Source organism: Ciconia boyciana, chromosome 7, assembly GCF_034638445.1.
Source record: "Ciconia boyciana chromosome 7, ASM3463844v1, whole genome shotgun sequence".
Lineage (NCBI taxonomy): Eukaryota > Metazoa > Chordata > Aves > Ciconiiformes > Ciconiidae > Ciconia > Ciconia boyciana.
In genome coordinates this window covers 48,632,473-48,660,065 of record NC_132940.1, presented here as the reverse complement: position 1 = coordinate 48,660,065, position 27,593 = coordinate 48,632,473, and the positions used below count along the sequence as shown (strand labels likewise).

General features: G+C 39.5%; 1 protein-coding gene across 8 annotated transcripts; it reads right to left on the bottom strand.

Moving 5' to 3' along the window:
- Positions 1–2: 2 nt before the first annotated feature.
- On the bottom strand, positions 3–27,553 carry MFF (mitochondrial fission factor). Of its 8 annotated transcripts, none has more exons than XM_072866689.1 (9): positions 27,305–27,549; positions 21,716–21,933; positions 20,626–20,798; positions 19,658–19,746; positions 15,588–15,662; positions 11,840–11,998; positions 5,921–5,983; positions 3,110–3,194; positions 3–2,746 (listed from the first exon to the last, which is right to left on the bottom strand). In XM_072866689.1, exons 2-9 carry the CDS (start codon positions 21,930–21,932, stop codon positions 2,615–2,617), a joined length of 993 nt encoding a protein of 330 aa, XP_072722790.1. In that variant the 5' UTR covers position 21,933; positions 27,305–27,549; the 3' UTR covers positions 3–2,614. The 8 variants fall into 8 exon arrangements, with proteins under 8 accessions (XP_072722790.1, XP_072722791.1, XP_072722792.1 ...); XM_072866692.1 differs by having other exon boundaries at positions 2,640–2,763; positions 27,305–27,553; XM_072866690.1 differs by lacking the exon at positions 5,921–5,983 and having other exon boundaries at positions 27,305–27,546.
- Between the last annotated feature and the right edge of the window lie 40 nt (positions 27,554–27,593).

Below are 27,593 nucleotides of genomic sequence, written 5' to 3'. Positions count from 1 at the left end.
CCTCGCGACTACCGCTCCCGGCGGGCCGCGCTGCATGCTGGGAGCGGCCGCCGCGGGGGCGCAGCCGTGAGGCGGGGGCCGCAGCCGACAGAGCCGCCCCCGCCCTGGCCACGGGAAGCGGGGAGCTGCAGCGCCGGGGCTCCGCGTCCCGGGTCGGGCCGTAGGGGCATTGCGGCACGCGAGTGGGGAGCGGCGGCTCCGGTCCGCGACCATCTGGCCGGGCTCCCGCCAGCTCTCGGGGAAAGGGCCCCTGGGAAGCCTCGAGCAAAGCCGCGTCTTGATCTATGAGCTGGCAGCTCCTTCAGTTGCAGCGAGTCGCAAGCCAGCATCCCCCGCCGAACGTGCCCGAAGGCAGCAGTGTCGGGCGTCCCGCTACGGGGCGATGCAGGAGTTGTGCAAGTCTCACCTGCCGAGGCGGGGCGTGCGCTGGCCGGGCCTCTGCCCCCACCCGCTTCTGCCAGGAATCCACTCCATGTAGTTTTCTTCCACTAACCGCTCAGCCGCCACAGTGCACAGTTTGAGATGTTTTTAAAATGTGCTCTTTATCTGTTATTTGGGTTTCATTTCCACTTGCAAGACCACGTCTGTTCCCTTAAAAGAAGCTTTATTTTTTCCTATTACCCATACAACTCTGTGAACTAGTCGCTCTAACCCTCGTTTGCATCATCAGAGTTCATACAGTACACCTTTAGCTTAAAGGTCACGGTATAAAATCAGTGAAAATACAGAAAATGTGCAAAGCAGGCCCTTCCCTTTGTATTGTCTTTCACTAAGAGACAAAGGCACACACTTTCAACATTCACGGTAAGAAAACATGCACAGCAAATGCCCTGAATAGCCAATGGAGTCACGTAACAAACGGTGAACAAAGCTCAAAAACAATACACGCAACAGCCAAATCCAGAAAAGCGCAAGGAAGCAGGCACAGCAGCCTGTACAATAGTGCAAAAGCCACATAACACCGGGTACAACACCCTATTTAACTTGATAGCACATGAAATGTATGAGAGCAGCATTCCTTAACCAGGCACTCAGCAGCATACATATCAAAATCCTCGGGGCTTCTCGTGCTGCTGCTCCGTGAACAACCTGTCCTTACCAGGGTGCTGCTCCACCACCGCCAAACCCGAGCGTGCAGCCACCGGCTGCCCAGGAGTGCCAGTCACCCCCCCAGCTGGTGAGGGTCTCTCTGCACAAAGGTAGCCCTGGTACTGTTCCGTGGCCTCTGCTGCTGCAGGGTGAGCCGAGGACATTGCTGAAAGAGGCCCCAGGTCCTTCTCTTCTGCAGCCGTTGGGTACCATCACCTCTTCACCAGTCTCTGTACTTTTACAGCCCAGAAATGGTCCTGCACAGTGGTCTAGGTCTAGCTGTTCTAGGAAAGGTCCCCTTTGAAGCATTGTTTTGATATCATTGCACATTCTCTCATACACTGACACTATTAGTTGTTTCATATGCCCCCCAGGGAAGGGGTTGTGGCTGCTACAGCACTGTGCATGAGTGGAAGTGGCAGCTGCAGCCATACAGGGGCAGGAAGCCACTAATTCGCAGGGAGGCTAAGGTCTCCCCAGCAGCACTGTGTGAGGCTCAGCACTCCCTCAGATAGTAGCCACAAAAAATGTAGTAGATTGTGGGACTGAACAGGGGATGTTTAAACTGGTGTTTAAACGTGGGGTGTTTAAACGGTACGTGGGGACACCAGGCTAGCTTCCCATACCTGCGTACTCACCACACGCACCAAGAACAATCCCACAACATGCGGGGGATGGTAGCCTGTAGCAGGCTATTGGATGCCCACCTGCTACTTTTGAGTTGTTCAGTCCATCACTACTACTTACTTCAAAGACTGATAGTTTAGATGAACCCTCAAATAAATTTTCTTAAAATAATATTAAACAATGGTTTGGGAATTTTTCTTGAGAGAGAGTTTTATTAAATATATATCAGTATCTCGTACTCCATAATCTTTTGATCACTCATAGACTTGACTTGCTTAAAAATGTATTTTATAGAAAAACATCTTCAAAATTAAAGCTAAAAAAAATTACATATTACACACCTCTGGACAATCTGCATGTTAGCAAAGAATACCTTTTATTATTTGACCTGAACATGTGCTTAAACAAGGAACATACTCATGAAACAGGACACACTCCTTGAATATGGCACACCTCAAATTACTCAGACTAAAGGAAAACTACTGCAATCATGTTTAATTGCATCTAACAACAGAACAATAAAAACTACTTTTTACTCCTTTGTTTTTATATTTTGTCCAAACCCATTCCATTTGTTCTCTTCCCACCACAACAAAATATCCAGTGGTTATTCCTGTAGATCACTGTCCTTACATTGCATGAAGCAAACTTCATATCGGCTGATCCATATTTACATTGAAGCATGCAAAGGAGGATACTGCAAGTATTTGCAATGCAAATCTATTAAATACATTATAACTGAACAACAAGGTGTCCCTTTAACACTGCAATTCTATAGCCTTTATCTGTGGTGGAAGTTTCCAGTGTATAAATTATAAAACAGCATACAGTTCAGAAACAGAAACAAAGAATTTCGCAAATTGTATTTTCAACTATTAAATCTTTCCAATAGCCATGTCTAGCGCCGAAACCAAAGCCAGCTATTGAGTAGCCAAAAAGCTACAGTAATCGAATACATGATCATTTCCCTTTTAGCACGCTCTTTGTTTTCTTCTTCCAGAAGTTGTAGACGGCGATTAAGTTTGATTATCTAAAAATAAATAAAGGCTTTTAAAACTTCATTAAAAGTTGCCAGTCTTTCTAGAAGCCTTGAATAGCCATGTAAAATTAGTATCTCAGACAGATAGATTTTAAACACTTGATAATTTGACTTTCTATCTTCAATCGCTAGTGATGGGATCTTGCTGTCCCTAGTAAGTAGGAACAGAAATGGAGTCTGACTCTCCAGATTCCCAGAACAATACAGCATATGTGAGGGCAGTCCAGCAGGGGTACAGAGAGGATCTCTCATCATATCTGTTATGGATACCTTTGCAGCCACACAGAAAACCTGTTCCCCCATTTTACCACTACAGCTTTTTCTTAATATTATCAATTACTGTGCTTTACATACCTGTCTTCTTAAGGAAGCAGCATCTACAACTGTCATGTCATCTGGTGTTCCCTCAAGCGTAGTGTCCAAGTTGGAAAGACCATATCTATCAAATAAGGGAGATAGCTTAGCTGTCTCATCCATGCAAAGATTAGCAAGTACCACATTTTATCAACATACAGTAGATGTATTTTTTGGTGGTGATGGAGAGAAGAATTATAAAACTTTTTTTCCAGCTTTTACAGAGTCGTCTATATCAATAGGAACCTAACTGAATAAAGCACAAACACATATGAAGTGGGTAGGTGCTTGACTGAATCTGGGATTATTGCTCTCCACACTTAAATATTTTTGAAGATTCTCCACGCAGACAGACTTCTTGCTGTCACTTGGTCTCTCAAAAGACTGTTTCCAGTTATTTAACTGATTAACGAAACCTGAAAATTGCCTGAGCTAAAATGCCAAAGTTGCAAGAGACCTGGCAACAGATTAGAAATAACCAAATGAAGACTTGGAAAGAATTGGGTGTCTTATGCTCGGTACCTACTTAAATATCCCAAGCGGACACTTACTGAGATTAATGATCTCAGTCACATTAATGTCAGTATTTTAGGCAAAGAACCTTGCAAATAAAGAGTCTAGTGCGGAGTCACTGCTTGCTGAACTTTGCATGCATTAGAAAGTTTGTTCCCAGAGCACCTCTCAGTTTTCTTAATGTGGCGATTCAGAGAAAGCATTATTCTAACTCCAGGGCAAGTGAATTAAATATGGCACATTTATTATCAGCTGGGAAGTGGCAAAAAGTCTACATAAAGTATGTGTTTTGATCATCCAAATGCTACCTCTTAACCAGATTCTTTTCCAACAACTAACAGGTAAAAGTAGTTCCTGATGCTGCACCTACCACTGAGTTTCTCACTTCCTATCTTAAAACCCCAGTTTCCAATATTAGTTCCCCTTGACTTGCTTTCTCATTAGGACATATGAACAACTGCTGCAAACAGCTTAGGAAATGGAACAAAACAATGTCAAGGTTACCAAATTCGCAACAGAATACACCTAAAAGAATGTTTAGCATTTAATGACAGTTAATGGTCAACTTTGACTAACATGAATACGAGTAGAATTCCTGAAGCTTGCAGAATGCACTTAAGTGCAGATACTACTTTTGCACTGCATGTTCTTTCATCACTTTCAGCAAACGTCTGTAGAATGCCCTCAGCTCAGGCAACCTCCCTGCCCCAACAGACAACTTGTCAAAAGTTTCCCTGTATCATTGTTCATTAATATATTGTTTCTAAAAAAGAACTGCTGTTTCTAGATGAGAGTTGCATTAGTCTGGACTTAGATAACAATGAGATCCTTGAGCAACACTGTATAAAAGATAGGAAGTTAATTACATTTTGATCTGTGGTTTTTTGGGTTGAAGGGTATACAGGGAGAGGGAAACCTTCTCCAGGTGAGATCAGGATAAAAACAGCTTTTAGTAAGGGAACAGTCACATAAGCAATTGTCTGTCAACAGTCATAGCTGTTTCAAAAACACAGTATGGGACAAAAAAAAAAGTTTTGGCAACTCCTTTTGTTAGAAAAAGATTTTCTCATTAAAGCTATTATAAATATTTTATTCTAAGGAGACTTCAAACATTCACTTAACTATAATTTATGCTATTTACTACTTGTAGTTCTTTCAGTTTGGACAACATTGAAAAGACTGAAACTGTTGGTGGTTTTTTTTTTTTTATTTCCTCAGTGCTGTGAAGCTCACATTGCTAACTCAGCAAAGGTAATTTAAAATAAACCCAAGTTAATTATAAAACAATTTGAACTTTTCTACTGTTAGAAAAAGTCTGAAGCTTTGCACACACACAAAAATAAATCAAGTTTTCCTTACTACTACAGGTCCTCTGAAAACCAAAGAGATTTCTGAGGAGGGTCTTTCTGTAGCCATTTTTTTGATTTGTAGTAGATGGTAAAAAAATTAGAAAATCCCACCAGATCCACAGCAGAGCTGTCTCTCACCATCTCTTGGGAAAAGCATAGAGGCTCATAATTTCAGTGAGATGGGCACACATCCTTCCCAGGTCACATAAATTTAATATAAAGTCACAGTATATCACTGCTGCTCTACCAACTTCCAAACCATTCCAGGTATTAAATCAAGAGGGTTACCAGCAAGAAATCCCTTGGGATAATCTCCTGGACCATTACAAAAACTGAATTCCTGAGTTAGAGGAGAATCACCTGCTTGAATCCAGTATATACTTAAGCACAAATGTAATCTCCACTTCAATGAAAACACAGAAGTGTAGTAGTAAATAAGAACAACAGATGTGGAAGGACTATTTTTTTTCCTTCATCCTGACCATGAGAATACGTGTCAATCTTATATCCAGTTCCACTGAAATGATGTCAGTCTGCCAAGATAATGGCAGTGACAAGGCATCCAGCTACAACTAACAATCACAGGCACGTTACTGAGAAGACCTGGAAAAAATAAGGTGGTGCAAGGCCAAATTTTCTAGCAATAAAAATATGAAACTCACCACTAAATAGAAAATACTTGAAGTATACTGCTAATGTAATTTAAGAGCCTCCCCTCGCACATTACTTTGAGTTAGAATTCTGCAGCACATTGTATCTATTAGACAAGTAAGGTCTTTGTAGGTGACTTGGATGGGTAAGGAATACAGGCCTGAAATATCTCAAGAGTTGAGAGGGAGGATAGAAATGAGCATTGTTTTAAAATAAGGACACTAGAAATAGGGAAACAGACTTCTGAATTTTAGAATCTAAATTAGTGGCTCATGACTAACAAACAAATACTCTTTACCTGGTGTTGTCATGATGAGGGTTAGAGGAAGTGGTAGCAGCTGACCCACCACGTAACACTGGCCTACAGCAGGTTTTTGTAGATAGAAAGGACATGACAGAAACAGGAAATGACAAACAGAGATAAGAGGTAAAACACACAGAACAAAGGAACATCAAAATACTTCCACTTATATTGTATAATGTTTCAATACAATATAGTATCTATTTATTTTGTTGTAAATTGCACTTTCATATTTCTCTTATTCAAATTTAATCAACACTGAATGTTTATGCAGCTAAGACATGTAGGCAAAGTTTTGATGATATATATAGGTTCATTTATGGAAGACAAACTGTTGGAACAGAGATTTGGGTGGAGGTTATCAGCCTTATAAAATAACCATGGGAAATCTCAGGTTTAAAATAAACCCCTCCCCCCCAAACCAAAACCCCACCCAACAACAACTGAAAAAAATGTATCTACACATGCTTATAAAAGTCTTTTTAATCATCCTCTCCTCCCTCTAGGGAAAGGGAAGATTTGTCTTTTCGTTATTCATCTATGCTAGATGTAATTCAGAAAACCTGGGCTAGTAGCCTAAGGGCCATATATAGTCTGAAGAGAGATAGCTCTCTCCAGGAAGAAGTGACTAAAAGCTTTGAGTAGATGGTATGAACATCCTTATAAGTGTTGCTCTTTCAGTTTCTTTTCCTTTTCTTTTTAGGCAGAGAGGAAGAAAAGGTAGAACTTTTTAAATTGCTGCAACTATATAATATACATTAACTTTGCAATAAGAAGTTACTGTGTCCCTGTTTACAGAATACGTGAATACCAGCAGTACCTTCTGACAAAGCTGGTACTATGTCTTTTTAGTCCCTCTGGTAATGAAGCATTAGTGTTCCACATCTATGATGTGTAACAAAGTGTTCAAGAGCCTGAGACCTTTTTTCAATTTCGTCCATTTTCCCAATGCCAACAGGAGGTACTTGTACCATGCATTTAACCCATGTATACTCCAGGCTATAAAATTAAAGACAAAGAGAATGCAGGTATGAATATCTTTACAGCAAGCACATATAGGAGGCAGAGGCTTGGTGCTGAGGTGGCCGGGAGGACACTGTGGCCTGGCCTGAAAACGAGCAAGAACCATGCAAAAATACCACAACCACTAGTTTAATTTTAAACGATCAGGATCCTTAGGAGCCTGGAGCCTTAGCAAACTCTGCTACCCGATACAATACTTACTGGGACTAGGTCCTACTCTAATCAGCACTGTAAGTGCATACCACAGTTTTTCCGTCTAGCATGTGAGATAAGCCAGTATGATGTGTTTTACAAAACAGAAACCCCCATTCCCAATACATACAATAAAAGAATATTCTTACCTAAATGCATGAGGTCTTGCAGAAAGTTATCAAAAAAGGTATTCCTATTTTTTAATCAGAGAAATAATTCAGCTAGTCTAAAGTCTAGTCTGACAGATGCTACAACTAAATACTTTAAGAAAGCATAAGAAGTTCAGCAAACAGCAGCTATAGAACAGGTCACAGAATTTCTCGGCAAACATAAGTCACCTGTAATTAATTGGCAGATATGTGAATGCCAACTTGTCAGTACCCAGCAGGCATTTCCCACGCCATCTGACACAGGACAACGTTTGGATTTTGTGTAAGGAGAACGGTAAGTCTCAAATGATCTCTGAACTCTTGGCCTCTGTGGTATTTTGTGGCAAAATTTTACAGCTGTTGTAGAACTAATCAATACTAACTAATTCACACTACCCTTCCCAAGGAAAGCTACAGGCTTGGAAGTAGCTGAGGGCTACAGCAAGGAACAAAACTAGAGCACTCTGGGATCTGTGCAAATCAGGAACTCAATCTAAACTAAAGACAAGTCTTTAATCCCACTTCCCAACACAGCCAGGCTGTTAAGAAGCTGCACATGATTTCTTCCTTTTCTTTGCAGTTCACATTTTATTTCTTTACAGGTGGACCCAAAAGGATCACCAGACTATTCCCCTGCCTCTCCCACACTTTTTACTTGCTTGGTTTTATATATCAACAACAAAATTCATTATATAGATCACAGTTGCCTCATAACTAAGATCACCTTACCCCAAAATCAGCAGCAAGTTTTTTGGTAAATACAGAATGCACAAGTATAATGTAGTCAAGCTATTAAATACATGGCCTTCTTTAAAAAACTGAGTAAGAGTACATTAAAACTTTGAATTTTCTGGCTACTTCTGTCAATTCCATCCTAAGCATTAATACATGATCAGAAGAAGCCATAACTCCGAGGCCATGTATACTCAACACTTAACTATTTCACTGCAAACACAGTGGCAGCCTGAAACATGAAGGGAATGCAGAGTAATACAATTTAATAACAGTGGGAAGACAGGCAATAAGGCAATGACCAAATTAATCTGGTCTGTCTTCCTCTGCTTAGAGCAGAGAATGCAGTGGAAATACCACAGTAATGATGCAATCATAAACACATGGTCTGGGAGGAAAACAACAAGGTGTGGACAATCTAGGTACCTGGATCCAACTTCCATTGTTTCTGTGCATGCACACAGGGGACTAAGGCCAGCACATTCTCTTTGTTCAGCAGAGGTAGCAGCTATGTTCACCTCTCACTGTACTTTAAAACACCTCTGGAAATCTCAGAAAGGCCGTAAGAATGAGCACTAGGACTTTATGGATGTGTTCTGGACGTAAACTGGGTAAGAAGCTCAGCTTCTAAAGTACAGAAATGATTGGTGCATTGAAGAATCAGTGACTGGATGAAACCGCTCTCCTCACTTGTCTCGGTGCTATAAGTGGTTACTTCAATAAAGCAATAAGCTCCTCTTTTTCCCAGGCTCCTTCACATTTGCAGACGCATTTAATTTTCTTCTGAACTATATTACCCCAATCCAAAGTCATGTGTAGCCCTCTTTGATGGTCTTAACTCACATCCCATTTTATTTCTACCATGAAAAATATCATTAACTTGCTTAATATAAAAAGTGATCTCATAACACCTCAACATATGATTATGTGGGTGAAGTTTGGCATTTAAGAAGGATAGTGGCTCTTTAGAAAGGGCTATCCTGAAGAAAGGAAATAGTAATAAATTTCCATACTTTTTTTCTCCTAAATAAAAAAGGTATTGACCCAAGAGATGAAGTGTTCAGATAAAGTACAGATTTCGACACAACTCTATTCAGATATGAAATTGCCTTTTTTCCTGCATTTAAGACATCACTAAAATCTCCTTAAATGTAGGGCTTTTTTTTGTTTTTTTGTTGCCTAGAGCATAAAAGATCAGTCTTTAAAAGACGCTAGGTATAAGCCCTACAGTCATTCGACAGAAATTGAAACAGAAAAATGGTTAGAACTGGAAAACCAAACTGACCTACTGTCCTTGTCCAAGCTGAAGGAAATGCAAGAGTAAACAGACAGTGTAAACAGTGATCATTAAATTGTTGCCCATTTAAATAACCCATAATGCGAGCAGTGCTGGCTAAACTAGGCATAATTTGTTATCTGCAGCAGTACAATCAGTACCTACCGTTAGCAGTTTTAGTAGACTGGAAAATATTTTGGGGAAAAAAAAAAAGGCAAGCCATGAAACAAGTAAAAAATATTTCCAGTGAGTAACACATAGTCAGATCTTGTTCATTTTAAAAGATCTCTTCTAGTATTAAGTATATAATGTTAAAATAGATAAGGTTTTGAGATACAAAGCACATTACACAGAGCAAAAGAACAGAGTGCAGGTTTGGAGCAATTTAAAATGAACAATATTTTGCAACCATGCAAGTGGATCATCCAAATTTCACATTCCTACGCCAGCTGTAGAGTAATGGTGGGTATCTAAACACCCAACCACAAAGAATACACTTTCATCTTATTGAAAAGTTCATTTTTTTGGTACCTATTTGTTCATCGGTGATTAGAAACAGGTTTCCCATTTCTTCTAGGAAGGTTAGTAAGAACACCTCAAAAATTAACCCAAACCAGGAAGAGTAATGCAGCTTTTGAAGTATTCAGAACCCTAGAAATTTTCTGATAATTGAAGTAAGTTGAAAGTGTATGCATGCATATATGTATGTTTTCCAGAATCCAAGAAAACATGGGCAAGAACATGCCTAGTGGAAGCCAGGAATAAAACCTGTTAGCTTCACTGCAAACTGGGGAAAGGGCTAGAATGTCAGTCTATATTTTAACAAGAACTCTTGGCACAGTATCTGTAAATCCTATTATTCACAGATAGCAGAATTCCTCCTGATCTGGGAGCTTTGATTTTGTAAAACAAAACGAACTTGTAATTCCATGTGATTTTTAATATTGACAAGGAAAAAAGGTATTGCTGTCCAGCTGTTGACAGGCATCAAAATTTTAACAGCTACAGCCTAGAATTTCAGAGTCAGGGTTAAGCATCCAACTTGCGGAATTTCAAGGGGAACTATGCAGCTAATTTCTTTTTGGTTTTTTGTTTGCTTTTTTAAGTCCCAGGTTAAGAACATAAAGGCCAGCAAGACTGGAGTTCTATACAATTCAGGAATGTTAATATACATACTGTCAGGTCAGCAAACATAGTGAGCTACGGGAGGTGCCAGTTTGAAAAGTGACTGCAAACACACAGACATTCACAATAAGATTGGCTTGATAGTCACATTTTATTACCAAAACAACTAGAAAGCAAATCATTTAACTTCACACTACAAAATATTAAGACTGCTGCTGGGATATTAGCAACCAGAGGCAGAGGGCAAATTTCAAAGCACTTCCTAGCACAGGCCACACTGAAGGGCTGCAGGAGGAATGAGCAGTTCCTCCCAACGTTCTTGCCAATTGTCTCCTCTAATTCGACCTCTTGGCAAGCCCTAGAGGTCTTGGCTAGCCCTACACTGTAGAGACTAACTGTGTGCAATTTTTACCTGAACCTCTGTGCTAGCATACTCCTGAAATGAAAATTGCTTTTGGTAAATTCACCTTGCCATTATTAGTCTTTATAAATGTTTTTGTAGTGTTAAACATGCCATTCTCATAATGCTTAGAAGTGCCAAATCAAAACAGTCCAAGGATACATCAAGTGGGCAAAACTCCACTAAAGGAATTGGAAATCACAGAATCATTTAGGCTGGAAAAGACCATTAAGATCATCAAGTCCAATAGCTAACCTAACACTGCCAAGTCCACCTCTAAGCCATGTCCCTAAGCACCACGTCTACACGTCTTTCAAATACCTCCAGGGATGGTGACTGATTGCCATGAGGCTTGTGTTGGCTCATTAGCTCTCAAAGTATCACCTTATCCATAAAAACAGAGACAGCATTAATCAGAGGAGCAACCAGCTTCTCAGTATACATTGCCTTTCTTACTCTCAGCATCCAGCAAAGTGGGCACCATCAGTCATGTATCAACCAGAGATAACTATTCCTGATATAAACTGTAACAGACTAAAGTCTTGCCATGTTATCAAAAGCAGTGTCTGCAATGCCTTGCATAATATTCTACCCTGTTTCTGCACATTTGTTTTAATGCTTTATGACAACATCAACCCAATCTTATTGATTTGCACCATTGCTCACCAACAGAAAAGCAGAAGACAAGGCTAATAAATTTGCAGGCTCAAGGTCAAGTATTAATTGCAGAAAACACTGACAATCTGGGAACAGCAAAATCCCTTGAAGTCAAAGACTAACACTTCCTAGTTTGATTTTTATTTGGAAGGAAATCAAAACAATGCTGTATTTGACTGAAACAGAAGCATTTTGAAATGTGAATTTTGGACAATTACATTGCTTATGAATAGTGAAAGCAAAGGAAAGCAAAAGCAGATAATTTCATCTCATTATTTTGTAAACAGAAACCAAATTCTACTAAAAAGGAGGAAAAAAAAAAAAAGCAGCAAAAGCTGGCAGAATCAGTGACAACCAATCACCTGCGGTTTTCATCCAGCACATCCAAGACCTGCTGGTAAGCCCTACGAGTGGAAGACTGGATAAACGACAAAATGCCACGAGCAGAGTAAAGATTAGTTCCATCTTCAGGTAACATATTGGGAGGACAGACACGAGCCTGTTGCAGTGATGGTGTCACACTGTTTGTACAAGCATAATAAATGAAGAGAGAAATACTATAGTCAGATTTTAAATTAAAAAAAGCTTTTCAGATAGACCCCATTCCAAAATGCTTATTGCTTGCTTTTGGTTTACCCTTCTCCCACCACTATAAGGTAACACTCCCAAATTCTAGTAGTGTAGGGATCATTAGCTACATTTATATATGTTCTTCAGAAACAAACGCAAGTAATAATTCAAGGACACAGTTTTGATCTGTTATACAAGTTAGTTTTAGAAAGTCCTTGTCAGCTAAATCTGTGCCTGTTGAAGTCAGTATTCAAGTCCTCACTGACGTCAATGAGAAAAGTTTTTACAAACATTGGCATTTCAAAAAAATCCTACCCATAATCTCTTTCAAAACACAAGCCTTTTTCAATAAGGAGAATCTCACACAGAGCCTCTTCAACAAAAATTCTTCTTCAAGATATGACTAAAGATCAAGATAGTATTTTGATTTGCATGTGAACAGAGTTTAAAGGCAACTTGAAGAAATTCCAAAAAAAGCACAGAATTCATATCCTAGTGACAACAAATTACATGCTCTGAGTTTTTGACTATGATGCAAAAATATTATTTAAAATACACAGGATTGAAATTCAAACACGACCATTTCGATTATACAAACCTCATCTCTATCAGACAGAAAATAGCTTTGATAAACTGCCTTTGATTTGCTTGTGTTTCTTTACATTCAACCTGACTTTATTCACATTGTCCTTCACACATCAAGATATTTTTAATTTTTTTTTTTTTTTTAAATCAGGAACTTTAATTAAAGGTGAGATGCTTTTTTAATAGGAAGTAATTCGTGTTAACTTAATTGTAAATATTAACACAAATGCAAAGCAAAGTGTGAGTCACTGTACCCTTTACATCTTGGGATAGTTTTTATTCCAAGATTAGCATCCATAATTCAACATATTTCCTTTGATCTTGCCATTTCTGCTTTGCTCCAACAGTTTCTGGAGTTAGCATTCCAATCTTCCCACTTTTGGCATTTTTAAGAAATTAAGCAAAGCATTAGTGGCTGAGTGCTTGGAAGCTGGTTTCATATTTGGATAAGGTCTAGATGGGTCATAATTCTATGGATACTCTTATTTTGAATAGAGTTGCTCTGTGACTGGCTGGCACCAAGATCACAAAACTGAGTAAGAAAGAAAATTCAATTGAAAAGACAGATTCAAAGCATGTTACATGGATGTCACCTCACCCACAGAAAAGTTCAGCCATCCTGTGTTTCAAAAGACATGCAAAGACAGCAGTGGCTGGTGCTTGACTGATATTGGTCATTATTTATTACCTAAACTGCAAATATCTTTTCATGCTGCTGTAGAGCACATTTGGACAAGAGAAAGTAAAAAGGAGAAGGAGACATCAATAAACATCTACTTCACTTCTTTACAGCTTTTATCGTTCTCCAAGACTTGTAGGATCCATCTTTCTTGTACATTAATGATGACTTCTACTTGCAGTCAATGGTAGTGGTCACATCCACACATTTTACTCTTGAATTGCACTGGAAATGCCAATATTCACTAGAAAAATATCAAGAAGCAGGGGCAGGTATGGAAATATTGCCACTAAAGTGAATTTATGAGAATTTCTACTTGTTTGTGGATTTGCTGGCTTGAGGGAAATGAGGGAAGAGGTGAAGGCTTGAACTCATAGTATGTTTTATATTAAAAGTAATTTTTCCTGTTCATCACTTCAGAGATTTACAGAATAGGCTGAAAGACAGCTTAAAAAAATGTAACAAACAGTATTTAGACATATTGCAAACTAGAAGATATTGTGGAATTCCTGTTGTCCAGAATGGTATTACTGTAAATACCACAGTAATGTTATTGGCATACAAAGTCTTTTGTAGATACTGAAAAAAAATCCAAACAACTATTTAACTAAAGCTGCACAAAATTCTCTAGAAGAAAGTTACATGTGCTGATTAAATGGAAAGTGTATACAATAAGGAAAAATCAAGGTGGACTTCAGAACCAGGTAATTCCTAACCCCATGGTCTAGTCCCTGGACTACTTTATGCTCATTGTGTTATAGGTGGCTTGTAAGAAAAGGCAGTTTCAAGAGATTACTTCATTCATTTAAAGATATTATTTAATTCTTACTTAAGAGAATATTTAGTTTCTTAAATTATTTAATTATTTAAGAGATTATTTAAATCTATTTGCTCCTGGATATGAGCTAAACTGTACAGCTACATGAAATTACTCAAATTTTCTCCATAAAGGCTATTGCTAATTTTAATAGCCTTCTAAAGTGCATAGTTTGAGAGACCTCTCTCTTCCTTTCTGTCTGAAGTGAGAATAATTCTATGAAGGGCTCAAATGTCAGGATTAAGGACTATGGGGGCGGGGAGAAAAACCAAATAAGAAGCCAAATTTTTCTTCTATCCTCCTTTTTCAGGATTCAAAATTATTGTCCTGTAAACATGTGGTAGTCCTTTGGACTATGTCAGAGACCATGGAGAAGAAATACTATGAAGCAAATATCTGATATACAAATCATCAAAGATGACATAAGAAAAAAAACCTCTAACATAAGGAAAATTCTCTAACATTTAGTATGACTACTTATCATTAGACACTGTGGCTATCCCCCTTCTCTCCTGCATTTGTAGTTAAATGGTCTTAGTCCTAGGTGTAATTTTGTTTCAAATTTCTGAAAAGAATTCTTATATACAGCTCCAGCCACTTATTTTAGCACTCCCTGGTTACAAACACCAGTCAATTCCAGAGTTTGGAACCAAAACAAACAACATGGAATTACAGAAATTACTACTGAAGAGCACAGTAACATTCTACTATATGCAGAGTTTTTAGCTTAGCAGTAATCTCCCCTAAACCTTCTCAAAACATTTGTGATGTACACAGGGTTTATTTCAGATATTTCTCTGTTCTGGAAGTATCAAATGAGAGGTAAACAGATTTAACTAATCAAGGTTACTTTAAATTCAACCACATAGACAGACTGTATTCTCATTAAAGACGTGGACACCATTATCTTTTCCCCCACAACTTGCATGAAGAACAGAATTTCTCAAACTGTGAAACTGAACTCTCTAGAGAGATGTGCTTTTCTAAGGGAAAGGCTGGAGCAGAAAAAAAATTAAATGCTGTCCCCTTTTCCATGCACTTGTGGTGGTTTGTTGACTTCCAATGCAGAAGTGGAGTCCCTGCATTCAACATTGGCTGGCAATGGCCAACAAAAAGCTTTGTTTCTCCAGCTATTCAAAAACAGCCAAAGAACAAAGAATCAAACAAACTAAATCTATTTTGAAATTTAGTTTTTCTTTACCAATCAGTTCTTAGTTGAAGCTGTCTCTTTCCTTTTGCCGCCAGGTATTTTTCCCTATGTTCTTTACACAGGGAAACGATTTGGCAAAGTTTGAGAAACCCTGAAGCAAAATTAGAAACCACACATCCAGTGTAGCAAAGGCTGTTTCAAATTTTATATTCTAAACTACAGATACTTAGTCAGAAAATTAGTATTGCAGAGAGCTACATAATTAAACACACTCTTGATTTTCATATACCAGGTAACATTTAGGCTTACGTGCAATCCTTAGTTGAAAGAAGTGACTGGAACCGTGGCATTTTATTTCTTGGGACAGTATCTGATCTGTGCCACCTTGAATAATAATTGTAATCTTTTAAGTAAGCATCCTTATAAATAGAGGGATTGTAATTTAGAGAGCTGTCATTATTGCTACGCAGATAGATAGTTATTGTAGAAGCAGGTGCCTACTTGTTAGTCTCAGTTTTTTTAAAACATTTGAGAATTACTGTCTTTAGTGAAGCCCAACTCCCAAAAAATTCTTGGAACTGTCTCTGCATGCAACTGGATGACAAGAAGAGAAAAACAACAGAAAAGAAACAACTATTTGTACCATGTAGAGAACACTGTGATAGGGAGCCCAGCCAATTCTTTTGCTTCAATCTGACAATCTATTCCAGGATGTTTAATTTTGTCACTTTGTAGGTCAAGCACTGGAATTTTGCGCACTACATCTGAACATTTTGTCCAAGGAGGACAACAATGTTCCAGATTAAAACTTGAGTATTATAGTTCTATTTAGAAAACAAAGGTTTTAAAAGGCAGTGCACCATGTGCCTTTTCAATGGGGTCCTCATCACAGCATCCGAGTAGACTATCATGCCTATCAGGAAGTTGAACCAAGAAGGTAAGAGAAACAAGCATTTAAAAAAAAAATATATTTTTTGGATAGGAATTAAGTATTTGAAGTAAAACATGGACTCCTTCCTATTTGAAGATGTGAAACAGACTCACACAAGTACAGGGATAAAGAGCTGATCTTTGTCAAGTTAGAGTACCATAGTATTTGTTACTGCAGAAGTAAACTACTTAGAAATGATATGAACTTAAAAGTCAAGCCAGTTTTGATGAAGCAGCAATGTATCATTACAGTAATTAGAACAAAGATTATTTCTTTCAGCCAACAACACTGGAAATAAGAACTTTAGGAGCAGCTGGTTTCTTGTGTTTTTGTACCACTGGAAAAAAAATAATATTTCTAGATGGTAAAGAAATTTCAGCGTGACAGAAATGAGGTAACAGGTGTACAATTACATTTTCTGTAGTGCACAGAATACATTTGTTGTAGAATTTATCTACTAAAATGGTCTAATTTATCAACAAGAAAGCTTAACTTAGAAGACATGCATCACATTTACCAAGAACTTCTAATAGAAATAGTAGTCTATGAGCTAGGTGATACCCAGTACCATCTGAGGTAGCATAATTTACATCAAGCAGGTTGGTTTGCTTGTATTGCCTATTTTGAGCTATACAATAACAGTTCCACATGGGTAGCTTCTCTCCACAGTGAAAACAGAATGCCACCTTATCAACTTTGTTTGTAGAATCGCTACTTCTGGTTTTATTTACATGAAACTTGCAATTTTTTTTGCAGTTTACAGTCTATGTCCTGTGGGCCTAAATTGTGAGGAAACAAGAGCCAAGAGATACCTTTTTCACCAAGTACAAAAGACTTGGCTTTCCTGCATTTGTGTGAGCCATACAAGTTCCACCTTGAACATAGTGTTTTCGTAATCTGAATTCACATAACTTTCTCTTGAGAGTTAGCCAGGTACATAGTCACATTCTCTACTTGGAGATTGACAAAACCTGTATGAGGGAGAAATGCCAGACTCAGCATCACTGAGAATGCCACAGTATGTTCAAAGTTATTTTTTTTGGATCACACTGAGTCAGAAGAAGAAATAATGACAGAAAAAGAAGCAATTTCTAGGAACCTCAATGATTTCAAAGCAGATGATCTATACATTAGGCTCAGCATAACTTCTGTCATAAGAAAACAAGTACTTGAGAGGACAAGAGACAAATGAAGTTCTACTAAAATACGTTATCTGCAGGTCAGGAAGTGTGGAATGCTGCAGTGAAGAAAGACAGCTTCTTCCACATGGGCAGCAGAGAGCACAGATACTGCAGGCTCAATATTAGCTAGCTGTTATTTTTCATACAAACAAAAGAGAGAGATCCTGGATCGATCTAAAGTTTATATAATTTTCCTAAAAGACACTCACAATGGAAACTGCTCGGCATCAGAATTTTAATTTATTTGACAGATATTATGCAGGCACTAGCATGGGCATCAAGAGAGGAAAACTAATCTTCAGATGTGTCATAATTTCCTGGCTTTTGTAAATGATAAACTGAGTCACGCAAGCTACCAGGTATATGTTCATTGATCACATCCTTTTTCAATTTACAGATTCGTATTTTATTGCTAAGCCTCTGAAGGACTACTAGTAGATTAATAAACTGTGACAGCAAATAATATTCAGACCATTTTAAACCAGAAATTCTATATATAGCTACTGAGTGACAGCAAAGCACACAGGTGAGTTTTACAGATTTATGATTTTTGGATTCAAGAAGTCCAAACATATGTGAGAAATCTTACAGCAACTGGATACATCCAGTCAGAGCTGATCTTGCCAGTTTCTCAGATGGCTGGCTGGGCAGACACAGCCCATGACTTTCAGAAGACCAGACTAACCTGGGGAGCAAGGATAAAGTGATTTCCAGGAATCGCAAGAATTCATATACCATCTAGTTTTCCTTTAAGTCCAATACATCAAAGACTGGCAAAGCAGAGCTGGTAACATCAAAGGGGTAAACTTTTTCACAAGCAGCTTCCATCTCATGAAGATCATCTATTCCAGCATGCATCATGTGCAAACTATCAGATAGGCAAGTGAAGGCCATTCCTGCAGTGAAATTCTAGTATGACCAGTCCAACAGGACATAACTGGATGATCGATACCACAGGGAACTTGGGCTCTTAGTAGGCTGCTAGAACATTTGGAGACCAAGCTGATCAGGAGCTTATGGATGTGAATCTGGTTTTACCAGCTCAGTGAATATCTATGACACAGAAGACTTGAGTACCTAGACATGTGCAATCTGTAAGCTTGTATGAACCAAAAGCCTGATTAAGTAAGAAGAGGAAGATATACAACAATATTTCCATGAAGATCTGGAGGAAGAGGAGGAGAATTATAACATGTCTGGAACATGCATCAGAGAACATTTCACCCATTTTAGACAAACTAACAAACAGGTAGACAGGTATGTAGTACACATAGTACCTCCTAGTGCCCCTGCTGTAAATAGAAGATAACAGACATTTCTAGGACATAATTCACTTGATCTATTTTAGACTAAAAATAGGTAGACCCTAAGTAGGTCATGCACTTATTTCCCTCTAGGTACTGAAAATTAAGTTTATGGTGATTTAGCAATAGTGTTATACAGTCTACATTGGGACAGATTAATCTCATCTTTTAGGTCTCAAATCTAAGATCCTTTCAACAAGGGAAAGTATTCTTTATGGTAGCTGTATTAGGAATCTTTTATATATGAGTTTTAAGTGTTACATTGCAAAAACAGTTATTGCCAGGTGGAAAGATGCTGTCACTCAGAATAAACCATGATTAATCAAAGACTATCATATCTAATAAAAATATACAGACCTGTATGTCTTCAGAAAGCACCGTAAGAATTGCTACCTCAGATGGTATCAATAGATGAAGTTTCCAATTCTAAATGCTACTTGCCATTTTGGTCTCAAAAGATTAAGATATATACTCACAGATTCCAATACATTAAGTACATTGATACCGAAGAAAAATTACTTATTCTAATATTTATGAGAAATACACATATTCCATTTTCTATGAATGAAAACCATTACATAATATCAATAGTGAGAGAACCGGGAACATTTTCATGCACAAAGAACTCAATTTCCTGAAAATTCAGGGAAAAAAAAATATTATACCAGCTCAGAAACTGAAAAATCTCCTGAAGTAACAATTCACGATAACTGGTGAAACCAACTGTGAGCCCACAAACACTCCCACCCATCCACTGCAAGAAAATACTTCACAGAAGAGTCACTTCACTAAACAAAAAGCAGAGAAATTAAGAAAAATGCTGGCCTTATAATATTTAAAATTATGTACTTGCCACAACATACAAAATATTAGTTGGAAAAAACAAATAACAAGCAGATAAGGAAGAAAGGAAATATGTAACAAAGCTGTAGTTGTGTCCCTGCACCCTGTTGCTCTACTCACATGGAATCATTTCGGGCCAGCTGGCCATTCTGCCGAGTAGCATTTTCACTCATGGAACGTTCTCTCTTCAGTCTTCCCACTGAGCGGACCTGCGTAAAAGGGGAGAAGGAGGGAGATAAAAGACGGAATTCCAGGAGACACTTGATAACTTGCATTGGAGATTTGTAAGTTAGATCTGCCCTCAGATACAAAGGCATGTTTTCATGGGTTTCACAGTGATTAGGAGGAAAACAACTGATGACAGGACCTGATGCTGGTATTTGTAAAACCAAGGTCCAAACTTACTGCAATCCTGTCATTATCTATCCATATGATCTCATGCCAAAAGTATGAACAAACAGAATTTTGAATATGTAAGAAAGCAATATTATGTTTAATATTAATTCCTATCACCAGAGATAAATATATTTCTACTGTATTGTATAAGTCTATAGAATATGCAGCTTCAGAAATATTTTTCAGTTTTTAAGATGTCAATTACACATCATCCACCTGGATGCCAATGTTATACCATTCTTTGAAGTTGGTTTTCAGAGGTTTGTTAAAACTCACTAATTCTATGTGGTGTTATATCATCTGGCCATGAATTCCAAAGGTTAACTATACATGTTAAAAGAATCTTAGTTTGTTTTCTGATAACCTGCAAATTAAAAAAAATCTTGCAGCTTTCTCTTCAATCAAAAGGATTTTTTTGTTAAAAGTATTTTGACTAGTTCTAATTATGACTTTATTTTTGTAAGTACTGTGTAAGCTTACTGAGCATGGCAACCCCTAGCCATCTGCCAGTTAAAATATGGAACTTCAAAGTCATAATTAGAACCACGACAGTGCTAATAAAAATATTTTTATATTTTCCCAACTTATGTTAGCACCAAGTAGATCTGCACCACAGTAGAGACATCATTGGTCATTTCACTTTCTTTAGTAGAATGCTTCTCAACTAAGGAAAAAGCAAAATAAGTACTAGCCTCTTCATTTGGAGGTGTCTGCTGTGGAGGTTTTTCTAGGTCCAAAAAATCTAGTGGTCGATCACTAAGAGAAATAACACGGGGAGGAGTTTTCAATGCCAGTGGTTTGAATGGAGTAGACTGAAGAAGGTCAAGGTCTGGTGGTCTGGAAAATGGAATGTCTTCACTATTACCTGCAAGAACATCAGTTGTCAATAGAAAGCAAGCTGTTCTGAGGCCTGAGGACTAATGCTGAAGTTCAAAAAGATATCACATCAGTTACTTCCTCTGACTATGCCAAATAATTACGTATACCTTTCTTCAACACGGCTTGTATGTTAAAAACTATCGTTAAAGCTCTCATAAATACCACATTTATTGACACTTATTTGAGCAGTTTCTCCAAGAACAATGATCCTGAGTAATCCTGAGCAACATCAACTGTTACTGCAAGTGAGGGCACTTTTAATCTGAAGACAGTCCTATTAAAGGTGTATTTGTTTAGAAATATGGTGAATGGGTATGTGAAGATGTCACTCTTCCAAAGCATAAAATATATGCATGTCACACATTTTGCAAATTATAAGGCCTTCAGCAGTTCCTGGTCTGTCACTGTAAAGCCCATGATCAGAAATACTAAAGAAGTATTGATAGAGTCCACCAAATAATAGACAGATCCTTAACATAATTAGCATTCTGATTATAATAAAACACATTTTGCATGGCTAATATATCGTACATCCCCAAAACCTGTTGTTACTTTATAGTTACTTTAGCTTATAGTTAATTAAGAAAAATCAGGTGTAAATCAATAAATATTTTTTTTTCTCCAGAAATAGTTTAGTAAGATGAAAAGTGAGCAATAAACTTCCTGTTCATAATTCATTCGTTAACTGTCTCGACTACAAGCTATCCTAAAACTACTCATGAAACATTTTCAGAGTTTAAGAAACTTCCTAAGTCAAAGTTGATGAGCAATAACTGTTTGAAAACCAGAAAGCATTTTGCAGGTTTTTCTTTTAAAAATATATCTATATTTTTGTCCATCCAGAAATTTGGGGAACTAATTTAAATTTTCGCCTATTTTTCTTTTATTGAGATGCAGACATACCTGCCACTACAATCCGCTCTGGAACCTGCATAGTTACACTGGCATTTGGAAATCCTTCTTGGATGCCCTTCTCAAGGTCAGCATTCTGAGGAGCTACTTTGAGTTTTTCTGGGACCCTCATGCGCTGACTGATTCCTTCGGTGTATTCCATTTCATACTGAAGGCGATTAATTTCTGCCATCTCGGCAGCTGGAGATGGGAATGCAGCCCCACTCATTCTGGCAAAAGAAAACCAAAAGCTTTAATAGCAATATAGGAAACCAGCAGAAAGTGCATAAAGGAAACTCTTTGTTCTCATTATTAGGCGAGTGGTAGATGATCCTAACTGAACAGACTTATTTAAAGAAACCAATTATACAATAAAATTCATAGGAAGTGTAGTCACAAGGAGCTGAAAGTTGAGGGCAATGACAGAAGAACAAAGTGATGCTTTAGGCAATGCTCAAAGCTGCACTGAGGGTCCTCAGATTGAGCTGTGACAAAAAAAAGTAGAAATTCTGCATGTAATGTACTATTCCTGCACTGGCTGGCAGAAAAAGAAAAATAAACAAACAAACAAACCAAAAAGAATTGGCAGCATTGGTAGGAAATCTATTCAGGATTGGTAAATAATCTGAAATATTGATCTGTATTTACGCAGATCCAGTGTACTGGTATTTGAGAAAATGGATGAAGTCTTACAAGACTGCATGTTGACGTAGAAGAACAAAAGAAAATGCTCAGCTTGGGCAACAGCCTTCTGCTCGCTGTCAGACACCCAGATCTCACTCCATCTTATGAGGACAAAGTTCCTTATCAACAGCCTGTCAAATCAGCTTGAAAACCTAGCATATTCATAACCCATTCTCAATCACAAGCAATTCTGTAAACTTCTCACTCCTGAATTTTTCTGTAAATGAAAATCTTACTTTTGCAGAACAGATGCAAGATGGGCAGAGAGAGAACAAGACTTTATTTACACTTAAAAGGGTTTGCCAATACTTTATATATACATTTTCCTAGAAAAGGAGGGGAATTTCATATGAAGCAGTGGGGGAATTTCCTAGAAACTGGGCTGTGATAAACTTACTAATATGGCAATTGCTGGGAGCCATATTGAAGACAAAGACCAAGATAACTGGGTTTTTTGAGGTTAGGTTTAAGGTTGAGAGAAAAAGAAATCCGAGAGCTGCACTTGGAGGTAGGCTGGAAAGGGGCTGCTGATGGAAAATGTGGGCTTGAAAGGGAACTCTGATGGCTGAGAGAAGTTGTTCACCTGGGCAGTGGCTAGTGGACCTTGTGGATGGCTCACACCGAGATTATGGTTATGGGCTCGGTTAAGAGAGAGACATCCTGGAGCTGCAGTTAGAGCGGGCTGGAAAGGGACTCCCAGAGGAAACTGTGAGCTGCAAGGAATACTCGGTCGTGAGAAACTTTTCTTCCAGGCAATGGCTGGGGGGCCTTGTCAACAGCTCAGACTGAGATAATGGTTATTTTTAGGTCAGGATTGAGACAAATATATATTTCTACGCATATATGTACACACACAATATGTAAATATAGTTTTCCTGGCAAATTCGCCTATGGGAAGCATAGCTTACTCCAGCAAGAACTCTTTTAGTGGTATTGCTTGAAGTAGTTCCCTAAATGAAGTAATCTATCCTGGCAAAAAGGCGGGGTTTGCCACTATAATTGCAACTACATTCTTTTACTATTTTTGGCAGCAAGGCTACATCTGTTGTTGTGTGTGTGCTTTCATAAACTGAACGTGCAGCTTTGCGAACAAAAAACCTTGGTGCAGACCATCTACGTGGCAGGTGAGACAGACCACAAGCCTTTCCTCCCACCATCACTCAAAAACAATACTTTCCATATTTATCAACAAAACCTCAAACTAATAGTAACCTTCAGACAACAGAAAGAAGCACACAGAAGGATCTGAATTGTGTAACACTATATTAAATGCACTCATTTAGTATATTCAAGATGTGATCCACTTGGCAATCAATCCTGGGGTCCTCTGTTATTTTCAGGACTTCCTATCACCACAGATCAAATGAAAGAATCTCATTCATCTCAAAGTCTCACTGCAGCACAGTAGGAGCACTGGGGGTCAGGGAGAAGGCAAGAAGGTCACTGTTCTATGTAACCTTAAAAAAAAAAAAAGTAAAGGAAATACCTGAAGTGATGCAGATTTAATCCATCTACATTAATTCTTATGGTCTGTATGTATCAAGTGAAAGGAACTGGAAAGTAAAGGAACTTTATAAGAGTTCAAGAGGTGCTTAAGCAGCTCTGTCACTTCAAAATTCTTGACTTCTTCAAGATTTGACTTCGGAGTTTTTTTGTCCCTGCGCTTTGGTTTTGCAAGCTAGATTTGTCCCTCTTGCAAGACATTGGCTAGATCAGCCAGTGACATGAAAAAAGTACACAGTCTTCTGACATTTCCACATTCCAAAAGGTGCTTTTCATTTCAAAACATGGTCTATGACCAGTAAAGGATTTCCAGATCGACAAGAGTAAAAATCATAATGTCAATAAAGAGACCGAATTTTAAGAACTTAAAGTACCCAGACTCTCTACTGGCAGCAGCTTAAAGAATAGTTATTGCTCACAAGACTTGACAAAAGGTGTTTCACTGCTTGTTCACTTTCTCATTTTGAAATACCTGTACAGCTCTAATTTTCACAATCAAGTACCACTACACTGCAGCAGTGTTTACACCACAGCTTCCCTAAAGTTTGGCATTGCTTTTGTACATAAGACTGCATGACAACTGCTTTCCAGCGGTAAGGTAAAACACACACAAAAAAGGACAGCCTTAGAACAGTTGCTTTATACACTATTTATAAACCAAATATCACTGCGTGGGTTTAGCTGTATTTGCCAAGGACCTATAGATACAATACCTCAATGTCTTCCTACTGTTGCCTACTTCTTATCTACTTTGCATCATTGAGAATTGTATTTTCTGTCCAAGTGATTTCAATTTTTACCCCTTTTTAGAAGAGAACAGTAAAACAAGAAACGGTGAGATTTCAGCAACAGAAAACTTAAAATATTTAAATGGGGCTTGTTAACAAAACCCCCAACTATTTAAAGAGAAGAGAAATCAGTTATGTTTTCTGCAATGTTCTTGTTACACGAAGCATTTTACAGAAGACATTAATAATAAATCAGGGAGAAGGAGGACTTTAAAATTGATATTTACAGAACTAAGTAGCTGTAAAGAGGCATGATAACAGAAAAGAAGTCTGAGAATGATGAGACAATAAAAATACAATCACAAATACAGGATAAATAAAGGACAGAGAGCAGCTGAAGCACAAATGAGCATCAGTGGCATTTAATGAAAGAGAGAAAGGAAGGAGAAAATCCAGAGGACGATAAGGGAAGAGAGAGCAACAGAAGTTATACAAGGTGAATTTTAAGTGTTCAGAAAGACATATGGGTACCTCCTTCCCCATCTCCTAAATAGGAACAGCAACAGAAGAGACGGGGATGAAGCAATGCGTATGAATCTGAAAGATGACTTTTTGTCAGCATTCTGGCAATAATCAGACATTGGCCATATCTGTGCTGCAACCAGGAATGTTATGCACAGCGTGCAAGTCCAAATCTGAGATATATGAAGATGAGGACTGGTAACAGTATAGGTGTGCCAGCACTGAGATCAGAGCACGTTTTACAGCCTACACTGAAGGAAGTGTAACTTCGCCAGCTACATTACTGTTTGTTCCTGATGTGGCTGCTTTACAGCTAGTCTGTTCAAGTGCACATAAGCTACAAAGTCCTCCTTTGGCAAGTGTCTAGATACCCTTTGGCAAATAAAAGGGGAAGAGAAGGACTTAAAGTAAAGGACATGTATTATAGGACCCTAAAACTGTCAGAACATAGAACACAGAGGCATTCAGGATCAGAGGCTATGAAATAACAAAGCACTAATGGAATAATTTGAGGGAAAGGAGAGCTAGGTGTATGCTAAATGCTGAAAGCTGTTCTGCATAGTACAGTTACATGTGTTGAACTTTTAAAATACATTACCTCCTCTCCTTAGCACAAGAACAACATGAACAAAAAAATATGTCTTGTATCAGAAACAGTGTGGGCAGCAGGACTAGGGAACTGATTGTCCCCCTGTACTTGGCACTGGTGAAGCCACACTTTGAATACTGTGTTTGGTCTTGGGCCCCTCACTACAAGAAAGACATTGAGGTGCTGGAGCATGTCCAGAGAAGGGCAGTGAAGCTGGTGAAGGGTCTAGAGCACAAGTCTGATGAGGAGTGGCTGAGGGAACTGCGGTTGTTTAGTCTGGAGAAGCAGAGGCTGAGGGGAGACCTTATTGCTCTCTACAACTACCTGAAAGGAGGTTGTCAAGAGGTGGGGGTCAGTCTCTTCTCCCAGGTAACAAGTGATAGGATGAGAGAAAATGGCCTCAGGCTGCTCCAGGGGAGGTTTAGATTAGATATTAGGAAATTTTACTTCACTGAAAGGGTTGTCAAGCATTGGCACAGGCTGCCCAGGGAAGTGGTTGAGTCACCATCCCTGGAGGTATTTAAGAGATGTTTGGATGAGGTGCTTAGGGACATGGTTTAGTGGTGGACTTGGCAGTGCTAGGTTAACTGTTCGACTTGATGATCTTAAAGGTCTTTTCCAACCCAAACAATTCTATGATTCTATAATATTTATTATACATAAACAAGGCTATGGGATCACAAAACACACAGGGCTGCATTCTTTCAAGTTTGTTTTACTCCAGCTGAAGGTTTTAAACACAAAACACTTTTTTTTTTTTTTTAATAGAAAAAAATACTGGAAACATTAGGAGGAAAAAAATTGTCACAGTCTGACAACCATTTCTCTGAAACACCCAAATATTCACCGTGTTGTGACAGCATTAAGAGCATTTGGCAACAGACCCAGTCAGCTCACGTCAGAAGAAGGTGAAAGGGGAACCGGGCACTCAGGAGAGCACAGGAGCCCTCGGCCTGCTCAAGCGCTCCCTTGGCACTTGCGACCACCCCGAGCGTCCCGTCAGTCCCCTCAGCGGTCCAGTCTCCAAAACACGCGTCCAGGGCCGCTGCCAACCTCCAGCTGTGGAAGGCGGCTGCAAGTGGCACTGGTCCCGCTACTAAAACGTTTCCAGTAACACGCTGGGAACACAGAGCTGGGAACGCCGGGAGCACTGGGCGTGCGAGACCGGGCAGCGGCAGGTGTCAGGCAGCGACACCCGGCACCGGAGGGAAGAGGCGGCCACCAACAGGGCGACGGGCAGAAGCGCCCGGGGAGCCGAAGGGGTCCCCCGAGGCTGGGGCGGGAGGGGGGCGCGGAAGGCAGCTGCGAGCTGAGGCAAGCGGGGAGGCACGGGGCGAAGAGCGGGGCTGGGGCAGGAGGGGGCCCTGCGCCACGGGGGCCGTGGCGGGGGGGAACAGGGCTGAGAGGAGACACGGTCGGGGGAGGGGACACGCGACACAGGCTGAGGGGACGGACGGCTACGAGGGCGGGGGTGTACAAGCTCTTGCCCGGCAGCCGGGGACGCCCCACACCGGGCAGAGCCCCCTCGGGATAACCTGCAGACGCTGCCGCCAGGCCCCGACCGCCCGTACTCACCCTGAGCAGCGGGAAGGCGGCCGGAGAACCCCTGCCTGCCCCGGCCGCGCCGCTCCTGCCGCGCTCCGGACCCTCGCGTTGCCTCCCGCGGGCGGGGGGCGGTTAAGCGGCGTGGCGCGCCCGCACCACAGTCCTCAGGTAAGACGCAAAGAACGGCCTGCTTGTCCCCATCGGGCTCCCGTAAGGGCTGCCGGGCCGGGGACCGCGCGTCATGTGACCGAAAGAGGGCGGAAGCGGCTCTCGCTGCTGCCTCATGTGCGAAGGAGCCGGAGGGCATCCATTTTTAGTG

Coding starts and splice junctions, on each gene's coding strand:
- MFF (XM_072866689.1), bottom strand. CDS start 21,932: ATGAGTGGGGCTGCATTCCCATCTCCAGCTGCCGAGATGGCAGAAATT. Junction 20,799..21,715: donor AGAGCGGATTGTAGTGGCAG/GTATGTCTGCAT, acceptor ATGTTCTTGCAG/GTAATAGTGAAGACATTCCA. Junction 3,195..5,920: donor CCTCATCATGACAACACCAG/GTAAAGAGTATT, acceptor CTTATTTGATAG/ATATGGTCTTTCCAACTTGG.